Source organism: Puntigrus tetrazona, chromosome 5 (genome assembly GCF_018831695.1).
Source record: "Puntigrus tetrazona isolate hp1 chromosome 5, ASM1883169v1, whole genome shotgun sequence".
Classification (NCBI taxonomy): domain Eukaryota; kingdom Metazoa; phylum Chordata; class Actinopteri; order Cypriniformes; family Cyprinidae; genus Puntigrus; species Puntigrus tetrazona.
The window spans coordinates 11,681,726-11,708,340 of NC_056703.1; the positions used below are offsets into that span (position 1 = coordinate 11,681,726).

The following is a 26,615-nucleotide window of genomic DNA, read 5'->3' on the forward strand; positions in this document are numbered from 1 at the left end:
ATTTCAAGAATATATCTGTTTTGCATATTGTATATAATACATTTATACAATACAGATTAAAAATAACTTCGTCAAATGCTGTAAAGACATAGAGATTTTTTTCATTTTTAAGGTCTGCATACATCAAATATTATCTTAGTTTCAAGTGTTTTAATGTAGGGACAGCTTCTCTTGTGAAACAAGAACGATTTGTTCCGTTTATAATTTATTGTTATTTCTGCAAATGCCAAATGTATTTCCAATTATATAATCACCCATATACAAAAGCTGCAGGCGATTATTGCCGTATAGCTATCCTTTTTAGATGGGGAAAAAGGAAGAAATTACAAGTGAGACAGCATAAATAAAACATCAGTGAGAATTATCGGGAATAAATTATTTGCAGTTAAGCACAAATCACAATAGTCATAAAAGGGGGTGGTCACATATTTTTGAAGAATTTAAAGAAGAAATTATGAGTGAATTTTTTTTTTTAATTACCCATTCAAAAAAAGTCATCAGACTCATTTATTAAGACATATATAGACCTAAAAAGTTAAGAGAGTAAACAAAAAAATGACAAAATAATACAGTTGAACAAAAGACACAAATACACACAAAATTGAATGCGATTTGTAATTATAAGTATAAGGTAACAGTTTAGAGTAAAGGCACAGTAGCAGACAGAACCTATCAATAGATCATGCAGATATGATTACTTAACACAAACACAGGAACAAGTCACTACAAATCTCCTATTTAAATTCACATAAACTGAGCTAATTTGTTACATAGTTATATTAGCCTCTACATTAACATAAGGCTTTAGACAGAAGTTGGTTTATTATAATACCTTTGCCATTCGGCAAGGAGAGCTATACAGCTGTCGGGTCATTTATCTGAATACATTAGTAGCCAATAGGACTTTTGAACTATTCACTATAAAGTTTTGTAAATGCCCGTCAACATGTTAGGCTTCTGTAAATACAATTGAAGCGCATGCCATAGTCCACAAAACAAAGACCTAAATGACATCTGTTTTTAGTTGACTGTGGCTGGAAAAAAACTGGATGCTAATTAGACAGCTGATTCTATTACTGCAAATATCACAAAATACATGAAGCAAAACATCAGCACTTGACGGACGCAAGTTAAAGCCGATCTCAACCGTGAGGAGTGGAGTTAGGAATCACAGGATCTTTCTGAATGGTTGGGGAGATGATTTAGTGGTCTCTCAACTGGACAAAACAGAACGCATTGTTACCATGATATACATTCAGTTATTACCTAATATTATATTTAGGAAAAAGAAGTGTTACCTTATTTTTTATCCAGTCTGCGGCTGCAGAAATTGCTTCCCAATTTTTTCCGCATTCAGGCAGTCCTTCACCATCACAGAAAATGCAATCCACCACTAAACTGTCCTTTATTTTTACATATTCACCGCTGTTTGGGACAGAGCCTGAATCCAGTGTCTCATGGAGAAAAATTACAACAGCAGGTTTGTCTGAAGACAAAAAGAGACAAAGATATTCTGAATAGTCAGAAAAGCTGAAAAAGCTTACCCAGACAGCAACACAGTGTTAGCACAGATCCGGTCAACAATATATTGCTGTCTTGGAAAGCTAATGAAAACATTAACTCAAGATGAGAGTGAATGATACACATATTTAGGTGTCTTTGTTTTTCCATTTTTAATTTTCTATTTAATTTTGTATTTATTAATTATCTGTCTAAACATACTCCAAAAAAACAACAACAAGCCATTGTGTTGATCAGTAAATGTTACTGTTCCTCACCTGATATCTTGTGGTACTCTTGTAATGCTGAAGAGATGTCAGATTGTGAATAAACAGGACAGAAGAGCAGAAGGATTTCACTCTCCTGCACTTTCTGAACTTTCCTCAGAGACACCCGTTGCTGTAAACTCTTTATAAAGTCCTCATCACACTTGAATGTGTCTTTAGTCACATGGACAAAATAATCCACTGGACAGGAGGAATCTCGCACATCTGAAAAAAAAAACATTTCTAAAACCAGACCAGATCACGTGAGGTACATTTTTAAGTCATGTTAAAGAAACACATATGGTTTATGGAATCAAACATTTTGAAAGAAAAAAAGTGCCTCATGTAACAATCAACTGTTTTTATTGATTTATTCATTTGTTTTTATTCAAAAATATTTTACTCACTATCAAATATTATTACAAAAGCTTTCAATTACTGTCATTGCAAAATGTACACTTTTAAAGAAATGGCGGTACAAAGATATTTTTGCCGTATAGTCCCATTGACAGCTTTTGAGTATTTTAAGGGTCCAGATTCCAAAAAAATTTCTTATTTCTTGGACAATAATTTGTAGCATGTTTGGAAAACATATTTATATACAAAGAGAAGTGAAATATTTGATGTAAAGTTTAGTTTCGATTTAGGTCATAATTATGTCAAATATAACTAAAGACAGTCATTGTAACCTACTAGGTTTCTGTTTTGGAAAATCCACTGTATGTCCTGTGCAGAAAAATGACATTAATAAATATAAACATATTCAGTTTTTTTATAACTATAAAAACAATAACAAACACACAAAATTATTTATATATATAGTGTTTGTTCTTACCTACTACTGAAGGTGTCAATGTATATGGAGACCTAGATGATTTGTCTGTTTCAAATAAAGGACAGTTTTAAAAAATCAAAACAATGAAACAAAAACAACACTTCAGTTAAAAAGATGCTTGATTTTCTTTAGATTCGAAATAGGCTTTATTTATTGATAAATTGACTTTAACCTACACTGACACGGTACTGTGATGCCTCTTTTTTCTCCCTGCAGAAAAAAAATTACAATATGAGTTTAATTAGTAACATGAAATGTGTTTAATACATTTTAGTACAATAAATGTATTTTATGTAGCATATTGTTACACACCTGCTGTTTTAACCAGTTCACAGCTTTGTGAGCCGCATCTGAGTTCTTCTGACACTTCAGTAATCCTGTATCCTCATTGAACAGACAGTCCACTGTGAGTATGTCTGTCCTCTTTACATATTGGCTGCTGTCTAGGACCACTTTCTCAGAGTCAAACGTGTGATGAAGCACCACTAGAACAGTAGGCTTAGAGCCTGTTTAAAACAAAGACAAATTTAAAATAATTTTTTATGAAATTCTTGTACGTGTATCATTTTGAGGCAGAGTATTCTGTGAATTAAAAACTTGATTTAAATGAGTGCGACAACGACAATCAAACAACCTGTAGAGTAAGTGATCTTGTTCAGTGCTGAATCAATGTCAGTTCCAGGTCGAGAAAAAATAGGACAGAAAAGTAAAATAATGTCGCTTTCGTCCACCGTGCGACCTTCCTTCAGATTCTCAATTCGGTTTCTCAGGATGCCATAAAACTCCTTCTGACAGTTTTTTATCTTTCCAGAAAAAATGGAGAACACTTTGACCTTTTCTAGAGAATGAACTGGGACTGAATAAGAACAACAGGGGAACATACAAATATGTTTAGACCAAATGAATGCAAAAAAATAATAATATAGTTTAATTATTTTCTAGGATGGTGACCAGAAAGATGAGCTATTCTATATATTCTTGTATATCTTCTTGTATAACAGCTCTTGACCAAAGTCAAAAATGTGGTATGTCTGATTAAATTAACTTATTACTTACTAATTAATAAATTATTGTGTGACATCCTCCATAAGATACAGACTTACTTGAACTAGGTTCGTTGTTTCCCATTTTCCTTTTTAGAAATGAACTGAACTACAGACACAGAACGTATGGTGAAAATCAGTCACAGTATCTGGATAAACACTGTTTGACATTTTAAATAGCAACTTAAGCACAACAATATAACATTTACCCTTGATGTTAGTTGTTCACTTTTTTGTTGGATTTTTCCTGGGGTTGTCAAGTAGTTTGTTGTTAAATCTGTTAAAATGAAAACAACGAGCAACATATAATTAATGTTACTTACTTTCTGTGTTTTATCGAGGTTATATTAACAAAATTCGAGTTTAACCTACTTTGACGTAGATGTATTTTGACACCTGTTTGAATCCTCTGCAAAGAATGATTATAACATGAGCTACACAGTAAGGTGTTTTTCAAATACAATATTGAGTATCTTCTTAAATACCTGTTGTATTAACCAGTTCACAACTTTGTCAGCCGCAGCTAAATTCTTCTGACAGTTCAGTAATCCTGTATCCTCATTGAACAGACAGTCCACTGTGAGTATGTCTGTCCTCTTTACATATCGGCTGCTGTCTGGGATCACTTTCTTCGAGTCAAACGTGTGATGAAGCACCACTAGAACAGCCAGCTGAGTTTCTGTTCAGGAAATGCAGATGAAATAAATCTGTCTAATGTCCTCACCATTAACATATCAGGTATTCCTGAATATTTTGATTTCTAAAAATATTTATTGCTTGAAAGTGACAATAAGCTCAAACAACCTGTCTTGTAATTGAATATTTCAAGAGCTGTGTCAATGTCGGTTCCAGCTCGGGAAACAACGGGACAGAAAGCCAGAATGATGTCGCTCTGGTACACGGACGGATCTTCTGTCAGATTCTCAATTCTGCTTTTTAGTATGTCAGTAAAAGTCTTGTCATAGCATTTTGTATTTCCACTCGAAAAGACATACACTTTAACATCTGAAAAAAATCAACAGCATGGTAAGAGAATAAAAAAAAAAAAGAGACAAGAAAACCTTGGAAATGTTCATGCTCATGTCCAGTTTCTGCTCCTCCTCTTTCACATTAAGATTTCATTATGTATATTAATACATTCTAACTAGCTAACCTTTGTCTGTGAAGATGTCTTTCTGTTATTCGCTAAACGTGAACGTTTCTATCATTCCATTTATTCTGCAGTGGCTGAGACCTTGCTCATGGCTGATCTGCTCCATCCGTCTATATCTTCATGAGAATATGTACATTTGAGCGCAGCTGAACAAAATTATTTATTCAGATGAATAAATCGAGCATATTTAAATATCTTTCAATTTTTATATGTACTCATTTATTCTGTATTGAATAAATCAAGGCGTGTTCAAATTTAGTTTTAAGCATTCGAACAGAAAAGATCACGCAATCTATTTCAATCTATTTTGACAACGAAAGATGGAATTTGATCAAGCTATCTGAAACTCTGAATCCTTATCACACCATAACATCTGGAAAATTCAGCGTTTTAAAATAAAAGAAGAGAGACAAGAAAATCTTTGAAAGAATTAGTTATATATCATAATACATTTTAACTAGCTAACCTGTCTGTTAACATGTCTTTCTATTATTCTATTAGTTCAGCAGTCACTGAGACCTTGGCTGGTCTGCTACGTCCACTATCTTCATTAGAATATGTATGTTCAAGTGCAGCTGAACTTTGAAATATACATTAAAATGCATTCTGGCAAGCTATCAATGTGACATGAACACCTACCACTGGCCAGTGATTTCTGACTTGAACATGCCGGTTGTTGATTACGCAAATAGGAGGTATTGTTTCCTGGTGTAGTTTCCACCGGTTCACTGGTATCCATCTCCATCTTTGAGAAATCCATGCTCTCATTCATACGTCTGCTTGTATATTCCTGTTGTGTGTCTTTCTTCTCAGTCTGATCCTGGTTCTCTTCAATGTTTATGTCTGTCTGCATCGCTGCAGCATCGGCGCCCTGGGGATCTTTCTTTTGCAGATCGTTTTTTTCTAGAGTATTGAAAACTTTACAAAATAAAGCATGTTAAATTCTTAATAAATGTTTATATACATACATATACTACACACACACGTATTTTATTCTGTTGTGAATAAATCCAGATTATTTAAATCCAGATTATTCACAGAACTTACCTGCCAATAAAGCAGAATTTACCATGTTTATTCTCTCCATATCAGTCCATTGTTTTTCAGTCTATCAAGAAGATTGCCCATTAATGATTTTTTGAAATGACAAATGGAAACTTAAATGTTTACTTAAACCTTATTGGATCATAGAGACCTACAAAACATACTTTCAGTTTTGCATTTGTTTCATAAATATTAGAAGAAAATCACACTGTATTAAAGTAAGTTGCAGACTGTTTATTTTTCTATTACCTGTTCAGTCCCTAGTGTGGTTATTTGTTGAGACGTTTCATTCTGATCTTTATAGGTCTGTAATGCTGCCGGGAAACATGGGGAAATCAAAGTAAAACACTGAATATGTAAAAACAGTTCGTTTATGATGAAAACATTTTTTTAACTTTGAATGAAACTTGCCACTCTTTCAAAATTTTGTAAGGCTAGTGGGAATAGATGATTTATTAATTTGTAATACAGTCCTATGTATTACAGTCCATTCTGACAGGAGTTTAGAAGTAGTTTAGAATAAAGCTACAGTATATGAAACACTCACATGCTCTTATTGTTATTTCCGCCATCTTGTTTCCACTGGTGACCTGACAGAGGTAATCACCAACACATGATTCTTTGACATCCTTCAGCTGTAAGGACACAATTCCTCTCTTCAGCTCCTCGATGCATAGACTCATTATGCCTTTATAACTCTCTCCCTCTATCAGCCGTCTGTTCTTATAGAAACACACACATTCTGTTTCCTTAAACCATCTGATCTCCATATCGACAGCACTGAATACAGGAGATAAGTGACACCGAAGGGTGGAATCTCTTTGAGAATCTTCAAATAATTTTATGCGAAACTCATCTGTGTTGGAAAAAGAGAAAAATGTCACACAAAATGATTATTGCCTTTTATAACATTGCCTATTAATGGCATTTTTAATAGGAAGAAGCACTTACTGTTGCTGTCAGCCCCCATTTTCTCTCCTAAACAGGAAGATAAAACACAGAAAGATCACAGACTATCATTTGATTAGTCTACTTATTCACTAATGTAAATGTAAGTAATTTTGTTGTTATTATTATTATTATTATTATTATTATTATTATTATTATTTGAGCTTAAACAAGCTCAAACCAGCATCCATTCTTTAAAACCTACCTAATCAACATGTGCTTTTTTTTTTTTAAACAGGTAAATCCGAAAACGTGAATAACGTTTATTTTTGCATACAACAAACACGCACTCTTTATGAAACAAAAAAAAATAGTGCAGGCTACATTACGAAAAACAAAAACGCAATCTTTTTTTTTTTTTTTACAGTCAGTCTGACGGACCCAGATGTATTTTAGAATCGTCACAAATGTTAATGAAAGTCAAGGGAAATGAAAACAAGCAGGTCTAAATGTTGTCGTGAGCTTTGCTTACCTTTTTTCTGCAGATTCACTGCCTGCTGCCTCAGAAAGATAAACCGAAAAACCCACTAGTCAAACTAGTCAACAAGTCAAAAATTCTTTCACTTTCCTTTTCTTTGAAGCAGCAGTTTTAAACACCTCCCGAATAATTACGTAAACTAGACCAAGCATTTTTTCCACTGAATTTTAGTAGCCTGTGACCTCTCGGGCTGTTTTCGCCAGTTAGCATGAAATGATACCACGGTCATTATATTCTTTTGCAATAGCATACGTAAGCTATGCGATTGAAAAGAAGGATTAAAAACTGAAAGCTGCCTTAAACGATTTGTAAAGACGTTTGCTGTTGCTGAGAAGGCTACCATTTGTTTGAATTTGACTGTTATCACTCTTCCTATTTAATTTGCATCATTTATATTGACTGGGGGCAGTTTGTTTTTAATGGGCTGCAGTTTCCCAGTAGAGGGCTCCATTTGATTATGACAGTATACACAAGCAACAGCTATGAGGGGAATTTTGCAGCAGACTTCTAGCGGGATTATGTGACAATAAAAGGAAGATCGCGAGACTTTGGTGTGAGATTTAGAGTGGAGTTGGATGCATTTAACACAACATAACGTATAGTAAATAACGTAAGGGAGTTACTGTCAAGCTGCTTACAAAATTATTTTAATGAATAAATAAATCTGTTCATTAAAGATCAGTTTTAAGGTACAGTATGTAAGATTGACAGCTAGCGGTTGAAATTGGTACTGCGAAAACGCATTCGCCCCGGATCGATAAAAACAGCTGTAAACATACGTGTTTCCTAAATATCTATAAACTCACAATGCTATTTTTTTTTCTTTATAAAAGTAAAAAAAAATACTTACATAGAACACCGGGACGTTTTAGACTTAAAACGTTTTATTTGGCGTAAGGATTTATAACAGGGCGTGTAGCTGCAGTTCAACTGAATCTGAAAGTGAAAGAGTTAGTGACAGAGCAGTTTGAACGGGTAGGTTGTATGACACTTCTGCTCTGCAGTTCAGCTGACACCGGATATTTAAAGTAGAAAGGTAAGTAAAGGCCATGAAAAAACACTACCGTTATTATTTAGCCTTTATTATTCATCTGTGACCGGATAATCGTGCTTACTGTTTTGCTCTGTACTCTGTTTTGCGTTTGCCCAAGCTAATGTAATGAGTCGTTGGCGTTGTTACGTAATTATTATAAAAATGACAAAATAAATGCGGTGTAGACAAAGTGGAACTGTAATCGGACACAGCTGTTAACTGTTAAACTGTGTAGTTAAATTAGTAACCTACATAAAGGTTAACGATTACATACAAGGATTACATTTCTCTTCCCATCCGTTGCCAGTGACTGACCATCACAAACAGACTATAAAATATAATTTAAACGCAAAACATCTTTGGGGGGGGCTGGGGGTGCCAGTGCCCCCTGCAGGCCACCACATACTTGTTCATCCCTCATTCAGCAGCAAGAAGTGCTTTTTAGTGTCCAGAGGTGCAAAGGAAAGACATGAAATAAGTGTTTTATACATAAAAATGATAGAAATGATGTGTTTAGTCTGTGTTGTGGGGGTGACATCGAGGTGTTAATCTAAAAAATCAATCTGTTCTCACTATGAGCCTTGTATTCCTTTTTAGGAGAGAAAATGGCATTTCCATGCAAAAGTAAGTTTTTTTTTTTTTTTTTTTAATTAGCTGATTTTATTTTGATTCATACTCTTTGTTTGATAATCATATGCACACGTTTTTCTCTTTTTCCCTCACAGATGAGATTATCGTCCTTGGCGAAGCTCACAGTGCCGATATCAAACTGGGGTCTGATGTCACTGTACTGTGTCCTCTGCCATCTGAAATCAATGCTGCTGACGTAGACATCAGGTGGTTTAAGGGAACAGACTGTCTGTGTGTCTATATAGAAGAACAGACGATTGCAGGGGTGGGCTATAAGGGCAGAGTGAAATTGATTATGGAGATGGAGAGAGGAAATATTTCATTAGAACTGAAGGACTTCAGAGAGTCAGATGTTGGAGATTACCTGTGTCAGGTGGTCAGTGGAGGCAGAACAGAAAAGAAAACAGTAAGACTATGTGAGTATTCCACGTAGCTTAACAAGTAGAAAACTCATTATAAAAAAAGTCTCAAGGAGTTTATAATTGATATAATCCCACATAGCTGTTCAAATACAAATTGAGATCCTTTGATCTGATATGCATAAAAATGTGTAAAAGCACAGTTGATTAAAATGATGATCAATTAAAATGATGTTTAGTCCTACAGACCAAGAATTGTAAATTGTTAATGAGTGAGGTGGTAATGTTTTTTATACTCTACAAACTATCTATTCTCTGAATCTAACCATCACAAATCTCTCTCTCTCTCTCTCTCTCTCTCTCTCTCTCTTATTTATTTATGCTTGCTATGCAAAACTCCTATGAAGATACTGCATTTCTTCTGCCTGAGGTGAGAGAATTTTTATTTTACATTGAGTGAGGTTTTTTCTATATTTTTTTGAGACAAATGTTACTAATTTAGAGTATATTTTGTTAATCACTCATCTAAAATAAGACTTAAAGTCACTATAGAAAATATTTATTTAGAAATGTTGAAATTTTGACAGTAAAAAATGCATGCATATTCAGTCAAGATTGTTTAAAGGGAAAACACTGTACACTGTAAAAAGTGATAAGTTGACTTAACTTAAAAATATTGAGGAAACCCGTTGCTTTAAAACTATTAATTAAATAAAAAATAAAAAAAGTGAACTTGGACAGTTGAAATAACTTATTTTTTTCATTATTATTTTATTTACATAATTTTATGGCAATATTTTTAAGTGAACTTATCACTTTTTACAATGTACCATTTTTTGAATGCATTGAATGACTACCAACAGTAATATTAGATTGGAATATATTTCTATTTATAATGTTATGTGAGATTTTGATTAAAGTATTAAGCGTAATGTCCTATGACAGGTTCAAATAGAAGTGATACACTGGCAACATTAAAGTAAATACATTTATTAACTACAGCGCTGTCATGTGTTGTGTGTTTCACACACCATCAAACATAAATCTTTCAAAGCTTACTTCTTCTCAACAGACTACCCCAGAACAGAACGATGAAATAAAAATGGAAAAATCTGTGTTAATGGCAGGTGAGTTTTAGGATCTTTTTTTGTTAGGATGTTTTTTAAAGATCAGAAGATTCAAGGAACTTTTTGGGTTTAGTTTGTTAAAGTCAATGCAAAAGACACAAGGCACCTTAAAGAAACAAACATTTTTATTTGCCCAATGAGATATCCACATCACAGGAGAGATTCAATTATGATTATGATGATTATGATGAAATTGTGCGTAGCTTAAACCTGTGCACAGTTTTATATTTAGTTACATTAAAAAGGTTTTAATTAAGTCTACAATGTTACCCCATCCTAACATGGGTTTCTATCAAGGCTGGAACACAAGAAGTCAGAATCCATGGTGGCGCTCATCGATTACTCAGGAAAAAGGTGTATATAAAGAATATTACTGTCTTAAATTCGTTGTTGATTGTGTGTGTAGTTATCACAGAGCTGAAAGACACAAAACAGGAATGCAAAAAAAAGGATGCAGAAATCGAAGAACTTAAAGCTGAATGTCTGCAAACAGCTGAAGAGCTTAAGAAGAGAAACACACAACAGGAGAACATGCACAATCCAGCAAAAGAACTGAATACCAATGAATTACATCAAGATAATCTAGAAAGCAAAACTACATCTCTGGAAAAACAACAGAACATTGGTTGGTATTACTGTTTGTACAACAGCTGGTGTTGCTGGTGTAATCAGAGCATGTTTTTATGTAATAGTTTGACAGCATATATTTGTGTATTCAGAAGTTTTAACCATATGTGCAGATAGTGACAAAAACAGATCAGCCATAGTACAGCAGATCCTTATCCTGCATATTATTGTAATTTTTTTACTTTTGTGGGTTGTCATAAACGAGTCTTCCCCTCATTCTACAATGTGTGCGGTTTGAAATATTTCGGCACATTCATAACATTCTTTTCTTTGCTTTTGAATTTTACAGAAGTACTAAAAGTGTTCACTCATTTTTGTGGAACCGCAAATGCATTGCATAAAGTGCACCAGACCTTTATTGACACTCTGGGAAAGAAAAATCTGAATCTGAGCAAAGTTGATACCCTGGATGAGAGTGAAGTCTTTATGATTTTTTGTCTCGTTTCTCAAATGGAAACTGAAATTGATGGAGCACTTAAAAGATTTGAAGGCGAATCAGGTTGTTACACTTTACTGCACTGTTTTGAATAAAATTATTTAAAGTTATAATATGTTTTTAATTTTTAAGTGTGAAGTATATATTAATTGTAATTTTTGGAGACAAAATAGTTTAAAATAAGTTAAGTCCATTTTCTTTAACAGGCTCTAAGCTGGCTGTTCTAGTGGTGCTTTATCCCATGACTGGCCCAGAGAAACCGGTCCTAGACAACAGCAAGTATATCAACAGGACAGACATACTCACAGTAGACTGTCTGTTCAATGAGGATACAGGATTACTAAAGTGTCAGAAGAACTCAGATGCACTTGACAAAGTTATAAACTGCTTAAAAGAACGGGTATTTAACAAGGTGCTCCTAAATGTATAATATGAGAAGTGTTACTATTTGTTTAGTAATCTTATGCTGTAATAATTCATTGCAGAGGGCAAAAGCAGGTGCCGACGTTTGTCCACCTCAAGGTAGGTTAAAGTGATTTTTTTCAGTAAACATAACCCTTATTTTATTTAAATTCTTCTGATTGTTTTTGTCACACTCTGATCAAGAAGACAACACTCTGAACTCAGGTAGAGAAATTCAGCTTTAATTAAACAAGGCAGAGAGCGGCATGCAGCCGTCAAACGGACTCAAAACAGATAGATATCTATAAACAACAACTTCAACAGAGAAAGTCTAAAAGTCTTTCCTTGACATGATGATTATAGACACAGCAAAGTCCTTAGGACAAGCAAGCAGGCAGGTCGGGGTGTGACCAAAGCAGAAGGTAGGCAATCTTGAGATCTGCCATTGACTGACTGAAGTAAATGAGTTTTAAAGGGACGTGGGTAAGTGGCTACATGTGCGGGTAATTCAGGTGATTGAGATTGTGAGTAGGTGGCGGGATCGGCTGGTGGAGGCAGTGACGGCGTGACAGGTTTATAATTTTTTCAACTAATTTTATCTATTTTACAGACCCAGATCAAGTAGGATCACACAATTCAACAAAGGTAAGTATCATATCATTACATTTAAGTAGCTTTTAAAGTGCTGGAGGTTTTACACAGCTGTTGTGTGTCTGCAGGATGAAGTTGAATCTGAATCAGTCCAGAGAGAGCCAAGTGAGTCTGTTTCTTATCAGGGACTTCTTAACAATAACTGCTTTTTTAGTCATGGATATTACACAACAATATTTCAGAACATACAGCAGCTTGGCATGAAGAAGTGATTCAGTAAGCTTCACTTAATTAAGATATAATTTTTAAGCTTTGGTTTTAAATTTGAAATTATGTGCTTTTTTTTTTTAGATACTCTTAACAGATTGTGATGGAAAAATAGTACAAGATGTACATAAAATATTAAGGTGTAGTTCTTTAGGGAACATTTAGACAAAAAGTTTCTTCCACGGCAATTGTGAAGCACCTTTAATTTTACTTCACGATGTTATGATGATATTGTGTAATGTGTATAGTTTTCACAGAGTTGAAAGACGCATCGGACGGTCTTGAAAAAACACAACAGGGAAATGAAGAAAAAAATGCACCGATTGAACCGGTTAGAGCTGTGCAGCTGCAAACATCTAAAGAGCCTGAGGAGGAAAACACACAACAAAAGAACATGCACAAACTCTCAAAAGAGCTGGAAACCAGTGAAGTAAATCAGGATCCAGATACCAAATCTACACCTCTGGAAATACAGCAGCTGAATATTGGTTGGTATTACTGTTTGTACAACAGCTAATATTATGGGTGTCTGTCTGTCTCTATGTAACATTTGTAGTTTGACAGGATGTATTTGATTTGATTGTTTTTGCGTATTCAGAATTTTAAACATAATCATATGTACAGACAGTGATCGAAGCAGATCCTGATCCTGTATATTATTGACTTTTGTGGGTTGTCATAGACTAATTTTGTTTCAAGACACATCCTACAGAATGAAATAAATTGTCAAAATTGTGTGTGAAATATAACTGTATTCGTAACAAATTCATTTGCTTTTGAATTTTACAGAGGAAGTAAAAATGTTCACACTTTGTACTGGAAATGCAGATGCATTGCAAAAAACACAAAAGGAATTCATTGGCATTCTCCGAAACAAAATTCCAAATCTGAGGGAAGTTCACAGCCTGGAGGAGAGTAACCTTGCTTTGATTTTCTGTCCTAATGTTTCTGTAGCTGGACTAGACATTGAGGCAGCACTTAAAAGATTTGAAGACAGCAGAGGTTGTAACAGTTAACTGTACTGGTTTAAATAAAGCAATAGATGTATAAATATTTATTTATTAATATATTTAAAATAAACTAATCTGCCCAATTTCAGGCTCTAAGCCGGCTCTTCTAGTGGTGCTTCATCATACGTTTGACTCTGAGAAAGTGGTCCTAGACAGCAGCCGATATGTAAAGAGGACAGACATACTCACAGTGGACTGTCTGTTCAATGAGGATAATGGTTTACTGAAGTGTCAGAAGAACTCAGATGCGGCTCACAAAGCTGTGACCTGGTTAAAACAGCAGGTATTTAACAAAATGCTCCCTAAAATATGGAAACTGATCTAAAATTAGTTTACTCAAAAATCTTATGCTGTATTCAATTTTACGAGGATGAAAAGCTGTTGATTTTTTTTTTTTTTTAATAATTATTATTATTATACTGTGACTGAATTTCACCACAATTATTGTGTGTTTGCAGGATAAGAGTGGATCTAAACCAGTGCAAGCAAAAAGTCAGAGAAAGGAGGGTAACAAACCCAAGACAAGTGAGTTCTCACACAATAATTCTTCTTTAGTCAAGGATATTAAATAGTTATCTGATCAGAATAAGTCTTCTTTTAAGGACACTGTCCTGAAGAATGGAGCTGATGTTAAATACTGCAAACTTGAATCCAGTTTTGTATAAACATATTTGTGATTTTTCATTGTACTTATCCTATCTCAATTCATTTTTCAGAGGGTGTCAAAATGTTCTGTATATCGGCTGGAAATGTGGATAACTGCTACCAGAAATTTATTGGCATTTTAGAAAACAGATTTAAAAGTCTGAGCAAAGTTCACACAGTGGATGAGAGTGACGTAATTTTGGTTTTCTGTCCTATTGTTTCCCGAGCTGGAACTGACATTGATTCAGCACTGAACAAGTTAAAATGCCATACAGGTTGTTTGATTATTCATTGCACTATTTTAAATGTATATATTTTTTCATTTTCCAACTGATACATTTCAGAAATGATACCTTTTTATATATTTTTGAACAGACTCTGAAAAGACTGTGCAGCTGAAGCCTACTGTTCTAGTGGTGCTTCATCACACGTTTGACTCTGAGAAAGTGATGCCAGACAGCAGCCAGTATGTAAAGAGGACAGACATACTCACAGTGGACTGTCTGTTCAATGAGGATACAGGATTACTGAACTGTCAGAAGAATTTAGCTGTGGTTCAAAAAGTTGTGAACTGGTTAAATCTGCAGGTATTTAAGAAGTAAAATAAAAACTAAAACTGCTATGTATTAAACACACTAATTATGTTAAGTATGAAATACGTATAAAATAATGATCCATGACAAAACGCAAGTTCAGAATTAAACTATAGGACAGTGCTGCTTGACCTTGCTCTATATATTTGTATGTCTGCTTTATCTGTTCAGTTTAATGCAGTCTCTCAGCTGATGATCTGAATCAGGTGTGTTAAATAAGGAACATTCAAAGCCTGTAGAGCAGGCGTCCCCAGGACCAGATTTAAGACACCATTACTGTTGAGCAGGATATAGTACGAACGTGTGTTTTGTCACTGCAGGAAAAACAGGAGCTTGCATTTGAATAGAATAGGTATATGGAAAAAGTTTGGAAGATTGTTATACAGATTAGGTAAATTTGTGTGGCTCAGATGAGTATTGCAGGGAGCTGATTCCAAAGTGTCATTAGATCATGGGCGTTTGGGGTCTTCACTGAAAGATGGCAACAGAATGAACAATTTTAAGTTTAGTGAGTATTTGTGTTGGTTGTCAGAGTAAAGACTAGTCATCTGTGTCATTCTCTTCAAAACTAAAAGCATTAGTAGCAGTCTCACATTCAGTGATGTCTTTCATCTTTACAGGTGATGAAACAGGAAACTTCAGCAGACAGTAAGCTAAAATTACATTTGATGTACAGTTTGTAAAGGAATTTGAATAAACAACACCATATATTTATCATACTATGCATGAACTATTTTTGATCTGGTTTATAATTGTTCAGACATGACGCAGATGACGCCTACTTCCTCCTGTGCGCTGAATTATTTTGTGAGTGTGACTGGAGATGCACAGGAGCATCACAAGCACTTCATAAATGCTCTACAGAAACGTATGCAGCTGAGGAAGGTTCAAAGAGTGCAAGAGAGTGATGTCATTCTGCTCTTCTGTCCTGACATCATTGAACATGGCAAGAAATTAGGTGAGGAAAGAAACCTTTTACTGATCAGTACAAAACCGATGAATACATGAATCAGTTTATCTTTTGCTTTGTCTTTTGTTTCCAAGATTAAAAAAAAAGGAAAATATTACAAAGATAAAAATGAAGACAGTTGATGATTATTGACAGTTATCAAAGTGATTAATATATTGTATATTGTAAATGATACGCTGTAACAGAAACAAAACTTCTTTAGCCCTTTTATACATATTTTTCCCAATATATGGGTAATGACAATATCTTTCTCTTTTCTTTTTAGACAAGCCTGTTGTTATCATTTCACTCAGTTATACAGTGGATCCAATAAATGCCAAAAACATCAGTGGATTTGAATGCAGACGAAGTATTTGCCCGGTGGATTGTATTTTCGTTAAGGGTGAAGGACTGCTGGATTGCCAAATAAACAAAGAAGAAATGTCTGCAGTCTTAAACTTTTTCAAAAAAAAAAAGGTGACTGCTTTTTATTTAATATTTTTACAGAGGTTAAGCACTGCATGTTTCAAAGGTTATGATTGAACATGCATCACAATAACAATGTCTGTGCTTTGTGTGTTTTAGTGATCACTGAGGATGAGGAATAGAGTCACTGAGGATCAATGCACACCTGTCACAGCTTTTTCAGTTTTTTTTTTTAATCAGACATGATTGCATGATCGTCTCAGATCTTTGTTTCACTGATATATAGCATGTGCTCAGTAGCATGTACTGTAATGCTAATAATGAACGTTCATTATAAATTTCATGTAAAAATTTAAATTTAGTAAGTATATTGTGTATAGTGTCGACATGTAACGCTGTTATGCTTTGCGTCTCCCTAGTTAGAGTTTCGCTCATTTCCTGATCCCATGCCTTTTCTCACCCACTTCACTTTATAAATTTGTAGGTAAGAGTAATTAACTATAGCCGTAAGTGAAAATATAAGAATGCAGGTTCCTAGGACCTCGTTTATAAAATGTTTTATAGAACCATTCCTCACTGATCCAAGATCATTTCTCAAATGTGCGTTATTCATAGAAATCTTAGATCTCTTTGTAGGTGTGAAATCTCAAGTGATCTTGCATTTGTCAGATGAAAGTTATTAGATCTCTGGCTTGAAAATGCTCCCTAATTGATGAGTTTAGGTCACCAGGTTTTAGGTCACTGGAGGACTGGTGTCTTGCAGAGTTTTAACTCCAACCCTAATCAAACACATTTTAGTAATTTTTACTTTTGTACTTTAATCAAAAACTTTTCTGAATTTGTCCCAAACTGTTTGTCTGATTTTCAACAAAATCAACTCATCTTTAGACGTAGCTGGCGAAAAAAATTTGAACCAAACTTGATTTGTTATAAAGACGTGAGGGCACCTGAATTTTTTTTTTGCCACAGCGCCACCTAGTGGTAAGAAGATATGAAAGAAAATTGCTAATTTTGCTTATAACTTCAATTGGATTTTTGGTTTTGGCAAAAATATCTCCCTACCAGGTTTTCCCATGTTGGTCATTTGCTTGCATTTCCCCCAAAATAACACACAAGTAATACCATGGTATGAGCTATGCATATTTAAGATACATGTTAGGTAATGGATTGTTACACTGGAGCACTGTAAAAAGCACTCAATGTGCTATACTCCTGTAGGGTTTAATATAGGCTAGGTTCGAATCTGGAATTTTAATTTATTTTAATAAATCAACAGATGGCACTTTTAACACACACACACACACAATGAAGAATTCCCAAGATTAAATGAAGATGGTCTTGTTCCAGCCTACCACTAAAAAAGAATAGTTTAATGTTGAGTCCAGTGTTGTACTTAAGGAAGCAAAACAAATAAAACAATGTCTCAATAGTCCTTCTTTGTGTTTATGTATAATCCTGAATATGTCTTTTTGAGTAATGTATATGGAGCAGTGGATCCATGTAGAATTATGATAATTTTTTTTAATCACGGATCAGGGCTCTTACCTGGCATTCAAACAAGCAGAACCAACATGATTTCTTTATGACAGCGTTACCACTTATTCTGTGGATAAGAATACAGTACTGCTAAGGTAATTCTATTATTTATTTATTTTTATTCTTTAGTTTTGTTTTTACATGTAATTTAATGTGTCACAAAGACTGTGTCACTTATAAATTAAAAATGATCAGATGTAGTTTAATTTTGTTAGCATAAGTTTATTTGGTTTGTAGTCCATAGCTATTTATTTTGCAGTCAAGTCTAAAAGTCTGTCTGGTGCAGTTCACACAGGATGTGTTTGTAGACGATAAGATCTGTTCAGCCGCCCCTCTGTCTATATATAGTTGCACACAAGAACACAGCGTGCTGAAACTTCCCCTCCTTTGCTGCCTGCTTGGTTGGGTCAGTCTCAAGCCCAAAAGAAGGGCTTGAGACTTTAAAGTTGTTCTATGTATCATTACAAGCATTAAATGAAGAATTAATCAAATTTTATTCATTTATCTCCCTCTCAGCCTGACTCCCATTGTCTCCCTGCCTATTATTTGGACCGTTCTCTTCCCTCCTCTTTTCTCTTTTTCTTGTTGTTGAATAAATCTGACACTGACCCTGTCTTTGAATCCTCCCTGCATGAATCAAACTGAATATTTATTCACTACACCTCATTTAATCTGTTTTTATTTCATTTAAATCCAAATCACTTTCAGTTTCTATTTACAGTAAATGCAGCTAGATCTTGTTAACATGTTGCAAGCAGTTTCTGTTGCAAGCAGTTTCACTCCACACCCTGTAATGACAAAGGAAAATTAAAGTTAAACTGAAAAAATATCCAGGCAAAAATATGTTGTCTAACATGTCAGTTGTCAGACATGATTTGTAACATCACACAACTGTCTTAACAACTGAAACAAGACAAGCATCAAAACAAAACCAAGCTCTGAGTTGCCTCATCACCTCCACAATAACAGTGAAACATGATAGCAGCTTCTTGCTGTTTTAAGTTGTTACTTGTACTGTTATTTTTCCTTTTCATTTCATTTTAATTTTCAAATCTGTTTTTTGCGATTTCTTCACTATGGGGTATAGAGTCTAGGGCATTTTATTATGAGGCTGAAGCATACAATGTACAGGGTAAATCATTTACAAAATATTTATGAATGGTATCTAATGTCTGAATTAATATTAACATCAGTGTGTGACCAACAGATCGAACTAAGAAAAAAAAGAATGTGCTCATTTTGTATGCATGCATGCTGGCAAAATGAAAGTGAAATTAAAACCAATATATAATGGTTCCTGTGCATGGCTGGTGAGTGCAAGTCATCCCAGGATAGAGCTGAGATAAACATCTATTGGAAGAAAAAAAAACAAAATGGGACTATCACAGGCAAAATTAGCGCAATTTCAAACATCCCTAAAAGAACCATCACCACCAAATCCAGGTGAGAGGGTCCTTCTTCCATATGATTTAATATTATATATGTGTGTATAAAACATATATATATATATATATATATATATATATATATATATATATATATATATATATATATATATAATTTTTTTAGTTATTTTTTTATTTTATTTTATTTTTTTTCCAATAGAACTGGATAAGCCGTGGAGAAAATTTGACTGGAGGTAAGCTACCTGTACACATCAGAAACTAACTATAATGTTTATTCAAAACAATGATCAGTTTACCTAAAGGTTCAAATATATACTAAGAATTTTTCTACAAAATAATATTTGAATATGATATACGAATATAATAAGCCTATACTTGTATACAATGCATGGCAATGTTTTGATGTTTTTGATGTTCATATTGGAAGGGGCTAGTTTTCTAAACAACGCTTCTTATCTCCCCGCATTTATGTTTTAATGTACTCGCTTTAGCATTTCCGTGTTTATTACAGATGTAAGAGCGTAGATTTGTGTGAATAAATATAGATTTAAATTCAAAGAGACACGATAGCCTGTGCATGACCTGATGTTTTATTCGGACCCAGAAAAGACGAAGTGATTGTGAACAACGCCTTCATGTAGTGTGTGCTTTATTCATACTCGAATCCGGGGCGCTCTCGAGCAGTCCGAGAAACATGAAGACATTACGAAGATAGTATGTTTATTTATTTATTTATTTATTTACATCATTATAACTGGTTAATGTCCATCACTGTCACTGTTCATTTTCCTTGCATAAAGACTTAAAAACAACATTTTATATAACAATGATTTACAAATTTAGCACAACTTAGCATAGCATTTATACTAAATCAAGCATATTGATATTTATCTTTATTTCATACAAAAAAAGTACACGCAGTGTTAAGTCAAGGCTGCTGCTTCTATTCGGTGATTACAGGAATGCACAAAACTGCTTTCTTTGAAGTTCCGTAGTGCACAAAATTCTGTTTTGTTTTGACAGTAAGAAAGAAGCCCTAAAAGAAAAGCTGGAAAACTTTTCATTCTGTAACCCAGATGTAAAAGACATCAAGATCCTGGTAGTTGGACAAGTTGGAGCAGGAAAGTCCAGCTTTATTAACTCCCTCGATAGTGTCTTTCAAGGGCGAATGTCCTCTAGAGCGCTAGTTAGTGGATCTATTGATGCTAACAGTCATAGTTTCACTAAAAAGGTAGGTTCCTGTCACCCACAATTGCATGCATTTTTCTTCAAAAAGACCCAGAACCCACTCTTGAACACTATAAGAATTTTGACTAATCATATGAGGATTTTAATTGTTCACATGATTTTTATAGCTCACAGCATTCACTATCAAAAGTGGGAAGAAACATTTGCCCTTCACCTTCAAGGACGTCATGGGCTTAGAAAGTAAAATGTCTGATGGGTCGCTACCAGAAGACATCATCAATGCAGTATTTGGCTGTGTCAAGGATGGCTATAAGGTAGTAAACCACTAAATTAATTGTGAAAATGATATCTTAAGATGGGATTTATATGCCTGATGTTTAACACATATAATGCTGAACATTTTCAATCTTAGTTTGATGAGAAGGAGCCAATCACTAGTAAGGATCAGCATTATAACAGTGACCCTGAGCTCCACAACCAGTCTTTTTGCCTGGTTTACGTCATAGCTGCAGATACAATCCAGTTTGCAGATGATCGAGTCATTGACAAGCTGAGGATCATCCGCGAGAGAATCAGTAATAAGGGTAAAACTGTCCCCTGAATGTTTACATACTCACATATATTACATTACAAGCATTTCAGCTTGATTGTTATTGTTGAAAACCCACAGAATACACATGCGTCAGATAACTTTTAAAAAATGCTGCCACAAATTTGATCGATTTTGGTCTGAACAACAACAAGAAAAACATGTTATTGAACCTTTACATTGCCTCTGCATTTGCTGCAGGGATTCCTCAAGTGATTGTCATGACTAAAGTGGATGAAGCATGTCCACTTGTCAAAAACGATATAAGGAAGGTCTACACTAGCAAGAAGATCAAAGAGAAGGTACACGATATCCTGTGTTTCACATGTTTCATGTTTGCATAATAATTTTCCGACCACACATTCTGTTCCTTTCCAGATCGATTTGTGCCATATCAAAACTGGTGTGCCATTGACAAACATCTACCCAGTGAAGAACTACCATGATGAGATTGAAACAGAGGATGACATTGATGTTCTGCTACTAAAGGCACTTGAACAGATCGTTCAGTTTGCTGATGATAGATTGGATGATAGTGGAATGTATTGAAAAAAGTAAAATCAAGAAAAAATGTGAATAATGCAGTTACTCTGCAAGTTCAACAAGTTCTTTTTTTCAGCATGTATCTATTTAGCCTTACAGTGAGGGTATTAGCGTATCTGGAGAGATATGTACGACCAGAATAGCAGAATGTTTAATAACTTTATACCAACTTTCTTTTTATTTTGTATCTCTCCTTTGCTCTGCCTGTTGCCCTTTTCCCAGTCTTGTTTTCTGAATATAATGGTTTCACGAACTATGAATGAATAACTATTATTAGATCTGTCAAAAATTGCTTATATGCTTCTGATGTAGAATGCATTGGATTAAAGCGCTAGCTAAATGTATAGCTATAAAATGCTATTTAAGTGTGATGTCATCATTTTTCATTTGGTACAGTGTCTGCATTGGGGGGAAAAAACAATAAAAACTGCCAGGAAATATACAAACGTTGTAAACAAAATTGCAAATGAAATTGCAAGCGTGACATGAAGTTTAATTTAATTTCATTTAATTTTAGCATTCATTTAATTTATGGGACCTTTCACTAAACCTTTCTTATTTCGAGAGTTTTTGTATTTTTCAGTTCATTCTTTTTGGCGCTTACAATTTAGGGATACACCTATCAAGATTTTCATGGCTGATCCGTGCTGCTTCTTTTTGATGAGCAAAAAAGAGTATTGAGTATGGACGATAAATGTTGCCATCTGTCGCACATAGAATGAATAACACTCAAAAACAGGTTGGTCCAAGGAAATTTACTCTCCAATCTAGAACAGCAGGTTTCATCTCCGTACAATGTGGCACTGGGGGAAAAGGGTGGCTCTTCCTTTTAATGATTCACATCGTTTTATTACTATTACTCACTTATTTGTAAACTTTACTGCTATTTATTCATTTATTTAATCTGATCCTGTTACATGAAGACAGTTACATAAAAAGAAACACCCATTTTAGCCTTACACACCACATTTATGAGACCGTAGAGGAAAGGGACAGCAGTAAACACACGAATGAAATATGGGATATTTAAATATTAACATTGCAAATTACTGACATCTCTTATATCTGTTATTTCTTAGGATATAGCTTTTCTTGTTTTGTTTTTATTTTCTAATGAGGTTTTTTTTTTTTTTTTAATGCAGCACCAAATGCATGTCCTTAAAATGGAGCTAAATCAATGTTTTAATGCCATAAAAATAAGAAGAAAATCTGTTCTGAACACTTTAGATGTTATTTCTCCAAATTTTCTTTTGACTGACATTTACTGGCTTCCAGCTCTTTTGCTTTATTTTCTGGGTGTCTCATTTTTTCACTCAGCATTTTGTGTATATTCTCCAGTTGTGTGTGTTTCCCCTGAAGCTGGTTTTGTGTCTTTTCAACATCTCTGACCGTTTGCATCAGTTTAGCATTAATGTCCTTAAGACGTCTGTCTTTGTCTTGAAGTTCCTCATCAAGTCTTTCTTTCTCTTTCTCCAGACCCTTAATCTTTCTGTCTCTTTCTTCTAGAAGAGATTTTGTTTCTTCAAGACATTTGGATTTTTCATTCAACTCTGGGCGCAGAACAGATGTAATATCAGATTGTGTCTATAGCTAACATTCATATTAATATACGTGTTTAGCTAAATTTGATCAAAGTTCATACCTGAGATCTTCAACTGTTCATTCTTCTCCAGCATCTCCTTCTGTTTCATTTGCTCCTGTCTCAGTGTCTCCATCTCTTCGATTGTGGACTCCAGTAGTTTCTCTTTCTCCCTCACCTGTTCGCTCATATTCTGTAGTTGCATGTCTTTCTCCTCAAGCTGAATCTGTTTCTCTTCGATGTGTTTAGTCATTTGTAGCAGATGCTTTTCTATTTGCTGAGTATGCGATTCTTTTATATCAGTGCGTTTTTCATTTTGCAGGAGACCAGATTTTTCTGTGATTGTTTCCAGTTGCTGTAAGATGCTTTCCAAAACCATACTGGATGCCTTTAACTGGATTTCAGATTGTTGTAGTTTTTTCTCTTGATTTTTGAAAACCTTAAACATGGTTTGGTGAAGTATCTTCACATAATTTTCTTCAAGCTCTGAAAAAGGAAATCAAACTACTGATGTCTAGTCTACCAAATGAAATTTAGTGTCTCCCTGTCTTTGAGGATTTATAACACTCACCTGTTATTAAAGCAGATTCTTCCATTTTTATTTTCTGATCCTCTGCCAAAGTACTGTTTGACTGTGAAAATATAAAGTAAATAGAATTAAGAATCCATTATGGCTTTACATTTACAAGTGCCTCCCTACTTATTTATTTTAACTCTATGTGAATGTTTTAACAGATAAATATTCTGATTAGAGCTGGATCACTATTGCTTTTGTAACTTCAGTGATAATGGCAGCCTGGTTTCATTAAAATATATGTACCAAATATGTAAAACACCGTTATTATATAATATGTACCTTACTGAACGTTTCTCTTTATAAAGAGACATTTCCATTCAGTGGCGCTAGAACACAGGTTTAATATGTGAACCCTGGCACATTTTATTACATTGACATAAGTAAGTGTTGCTGTGTTTTTATTATGTTGCGGGATTATGCAGGACTATCTCTAAAATGCTTTATTATGTTGGAAATATAGCCTACATATCCAACCCTAAACATACCCAATAGTGTTAACAATTGCAAAACTAATATCAAAAAAGCATTTGTTGATGCAACAGATTTGATCCGTTACATGGGATTCCAGCCAGAGCTTTTCAATGCCAAAGTGCAACTCCGTATCACGTGAGCTACCAAATAAACCGTCCATGTGTGATGCTAACGTTTAAAAGCATCCGATTTCAAATTTCCCAGCATATTAATATTGCTTTAAAGTCATAATATGATATACTTATAGTAACTGAGCGAAAATTGTGCTTTATTAATTGTAACAAGTGATTGTAAATTTGTGTGAAAAGAAATAAAAGGTGTCAGAGTTGTATTGCCTCTGGTGTTCATTTCTTCTAGAAACTGCACTGATGTACTTATTGGTATGTATTTTGTGTCTGGCTAAAAAAGTGTTATGTCATGAGACCAGGTAGGTTATTGTACGTCTCAACAAATCTTACCTCATGTAATGTCAGATGAACTTGTCTTTCTTGAAGCTGATTTACAGATTGGACATCACAGTCTTTCCTTGCTGAGGGAATAAACACAGTTTGAAATGAGCGTGTGTTTGATTGGGTTTAGTGTAACAGCTGACTGATTTGTGATTCAGTTCACTTTTAGTGTACAGTAGCGGGAGATTATTGAGGACATTGAGCTAATGTAGAGTGGAGGTATGGGATGCTCACCTCCTTCTTCTACTCCTACTGTTATCTCCTCTGTTCTGTCTTCACTGATGACCTGACAAAGGTAAACTCCTACATCAGATTCTCTGAACTCTCTCAACTTCAAGGACACATTTCCTCCGTCTAGCTCCCCCGTGGACAGACCTGTTCTGCCTCTGTAGCTCCTCCCTTCTGTAACCTGTCTGTTCTTATAGAGACACACACACTCTGTCTCTTTAAACCACCTGATTTCCATGTCAGCAGCACTGATTTTAGGTGACAGGTGACATGCTACAGTGACATCAGACCCCAGATTGGCCTTGGCGCTGTGAAATTCATCAGGGACAATAAGATGAAACTCATCTGCGAAGGAGGAGAAAAACGCATGAACTCACATGCACATGATCAAAGTTTTTTGTTTGTGTTATTTAAATAATATTCTGTAATGATATAGTATTATTTTAAGACTTACTGCTTCTGCCAGTTGCCATTATTTTCTCCTAAATTGGGAAAAAAACGTTTAATGAGAGAAATAAATAATTTCTACCTAACCACCCAACCTCCCCCCATCACAAAAAATTGCTTAATATTTATATTATCTTGATAATCAAATAGCAATAAAATAAAATGATTGCCTGCTTATAACCAGTGTTTGTATTATATTGTAATCATTGTAAAAATGCACGTCATTGTCACAGTAACATAACAGGTCTGACTTCTATTTAGAACAGAAAGTTTGCTCTTTCAGTCAACAGAATTTATTTTTTCAGTAAAAATGCCTCATCTTAAGACTGTGCCATGTTCCAAAAAAAATACACTTTTGAAAACATTTCTCTAAATTGTTTTCTTTTCAGTTCTAAACAAAGAAAACACTGTGTGAACAAAACATACCTTTTCTGTCTAAAGTGTCCTGTCTCAGTCGAAAAGTGTGCAGCGGGCTTGAAGTTGTCACAAGAGTTACGGCTGTGTACAGAAAAACTGTGTACGTAATGAAAAACTGCAAGTTACCGTCTTTGTCTTTCCTGCTGTTGCTGGCGAACACTGTCAAACTAGTTACGCTTTCAGATCTCTTTCACTTTTACTGTACTTTTACACATACCTTTTACTCAGTCGCATACCTTTCATTGCTTAGCTTCTGCTGTTTATTCTTTATAAAAGATTCAGAAAACGTATTTGGATGTCTAAATCCATTTATTTGTCAGTTGCTTGGCCTTGTCTAGTTTTTTTGTGTAAGAAATTGCTTGAACTGGAAGAACTTGATCACTGATTCTGTATCTATTCTGTGTCAGTTCTAAAGTTTTGGTAACCGAATAGCCTTCTTAATCTTGTATTTCAGCTCCTATTCAGAGAAGATGTAACCATTTAGAATTAAAATCGAATAATGCACTGTTTCATTAAAAAAAAAAAAAAAAAAAAAAATAAAATAAAATAAAATATATATATATATATATATATATATATATATATATATATATATATATATATATATATATATATATATTTATCAATTATATAATTATATAAACAAGATTTTCCTAAAATATCTTATTGGAAACACTCCATAATGATTTTTGCACACTGGGCTCGTAAAATATACATCACAACTGTAATATAAGTGTGTAAACATTACTCTGAAGGGAACAGATACAACATGCTTGAGAGATATGTCATAATCATTTTCATATGAATATTAAAGTACAAAGTG

General features: G+C 34.3%; 4 protein-coding genes across 8 annotated transcripts; 2 read left to right on the forward strand and 2 right to left on the reverse strand.

The window, feature by feature from the left end:
• Positions 1–494: 494 nt before the first annotated feature.
• LOC122345659 lies at positions 495–8,197 on the reverse strand. Its single transcript, XM_043239992.1, has 20 exons — positions 8,118–8,197; positions 7,262–7,286; positions 6,793–6,819; positions 6,389–6,697; positions 6,091–6,155; positions 5,845–5,905; positions 5,437–5,715; positions 4,449–4,649; positions 4,130–4,323; positions 4,017–4,053; positions 3,854–3,921; positions 3,705–3,753; positions 3,236–3,457; positions 2,914–3,107; positions 2,778–2,811; positions 2,606–2,646; positions 2,460–2,496; positions 1,779–1,991; positions 1,299–1,486; positions 495–1,217 (listed from the first exon to the last, which is right to left on the reverse strand). Exons 3-20 carry the CDS (start codon positions 6,809–6,811, stop codon positions 1,203–1,205), a joined length of 2,226 nt encoding a protein of 741 aa, XP_043095927.1. The 5' UTR covers positions 6,812–6,819; positions 7,262–7,286; positions 8,118–8,197; the 3' UTR covers positions 495–1,202.
• LOC122345658 lies at positions 8,192–17,794 on the forward strand. Of its 5 annotated transcripts, none has more exons than XM_043239989.1 (21): positions 8,192–8,303; positions 8,898–8,924; positions 9,026–9,346; positions 9,697–9,719; positions 10,362–10,416; positions 10,823–11,041; positions 11,333–11,542; positions 11,686–11,891; positions 11,965–12,001; positions 12,492–12,526; positions 12,601–12,637; positions 12,988–13,227; positions 13,529–13,741; positions 13,839–14,032; positions 14,208–14,274; positions 14,466–14,669; positions 14,770–14,981; positions 15,608–15,635; positions 15,748–15,945; positions 16,223–16,413; positions 16,522–17,794. In XM_043239989.1, the coding sequence occupies exons 2-21, from the start codon at positions 8,906–8,908 to the stop codon at positions 16,522–16,524; spliced, it is 2,712 nt and encodes a 903-aa protein (XP_043095924.1). In that variant the 5' UTR covers positions 8,192–8,303; positions 8,898–8,905; the 3' UTR covers positions 16,525–17,794. The 5 variants fall into 5 exon arrangements, with proteins under 5 accessions (XP_043095924.1, XP_043095921.1, XP_043095922.1 ...); XM_043239986.1 differs by having other exon boundaries at positions 16,223–16,410; positions 16,521–17,794; XM_043239987.1 differs by having other exon boundaries at positions 12,997–13,227; positions 16,223–16,412; positions 16,520–17,794.
• Positions 17,795–19,316: 1,522 nt separating this feature from the next.
• LOC122344640 (interferon-induced protein 44-like) lies at positions 19,317–21,794 on the forward strand (the record flags this gene model as incomplete). The annotated part of the gene is made up of 7 exons (XM_043238163.1): positions 19,317–19,341; positions 19,504–19,537; positions 20,328–20,535; positions 20,660–20,806; positions 20,905–21,076; positions 21,283–21,383; positions 21,460–21,794. Coding segments are annotated over 7 exons (858 nt in total), but the record flags the coding sequence as incomplete, so codon positions are not given.
• Positions 21,795–22,505: 711 nt separating this feature from the next.
• LOC122345938 (tropomyosin-2-like) lies at positions 22,506–25,991 on the reverse strand. The gene is made up of 7 exons (XM_043240477.1): positions 25,802–25,991; positions 25,383–25,410; positions 24,935–25,273; positions 24,710–24,780; positions 23,775–23,835; positions 23,267–23,689; positions 22,506–23,174 (listed from the first exon to the last, which is right to left on the reverse strand). Exons 2-7 carry the CDS (start codon positions 25,399–25,401, stop codon positions 22,855–22,857), a joined length of 1,233 nt encoding a protein of 410 aa, XP_043096412.1. The 5' UTR covers positions 25,402–25,410; positions 25,802–25,991; the 3' UTR covers positions 22,506–22,854.
• Positions 25,992–26,615: the final 624 nt, after the last annotated feature.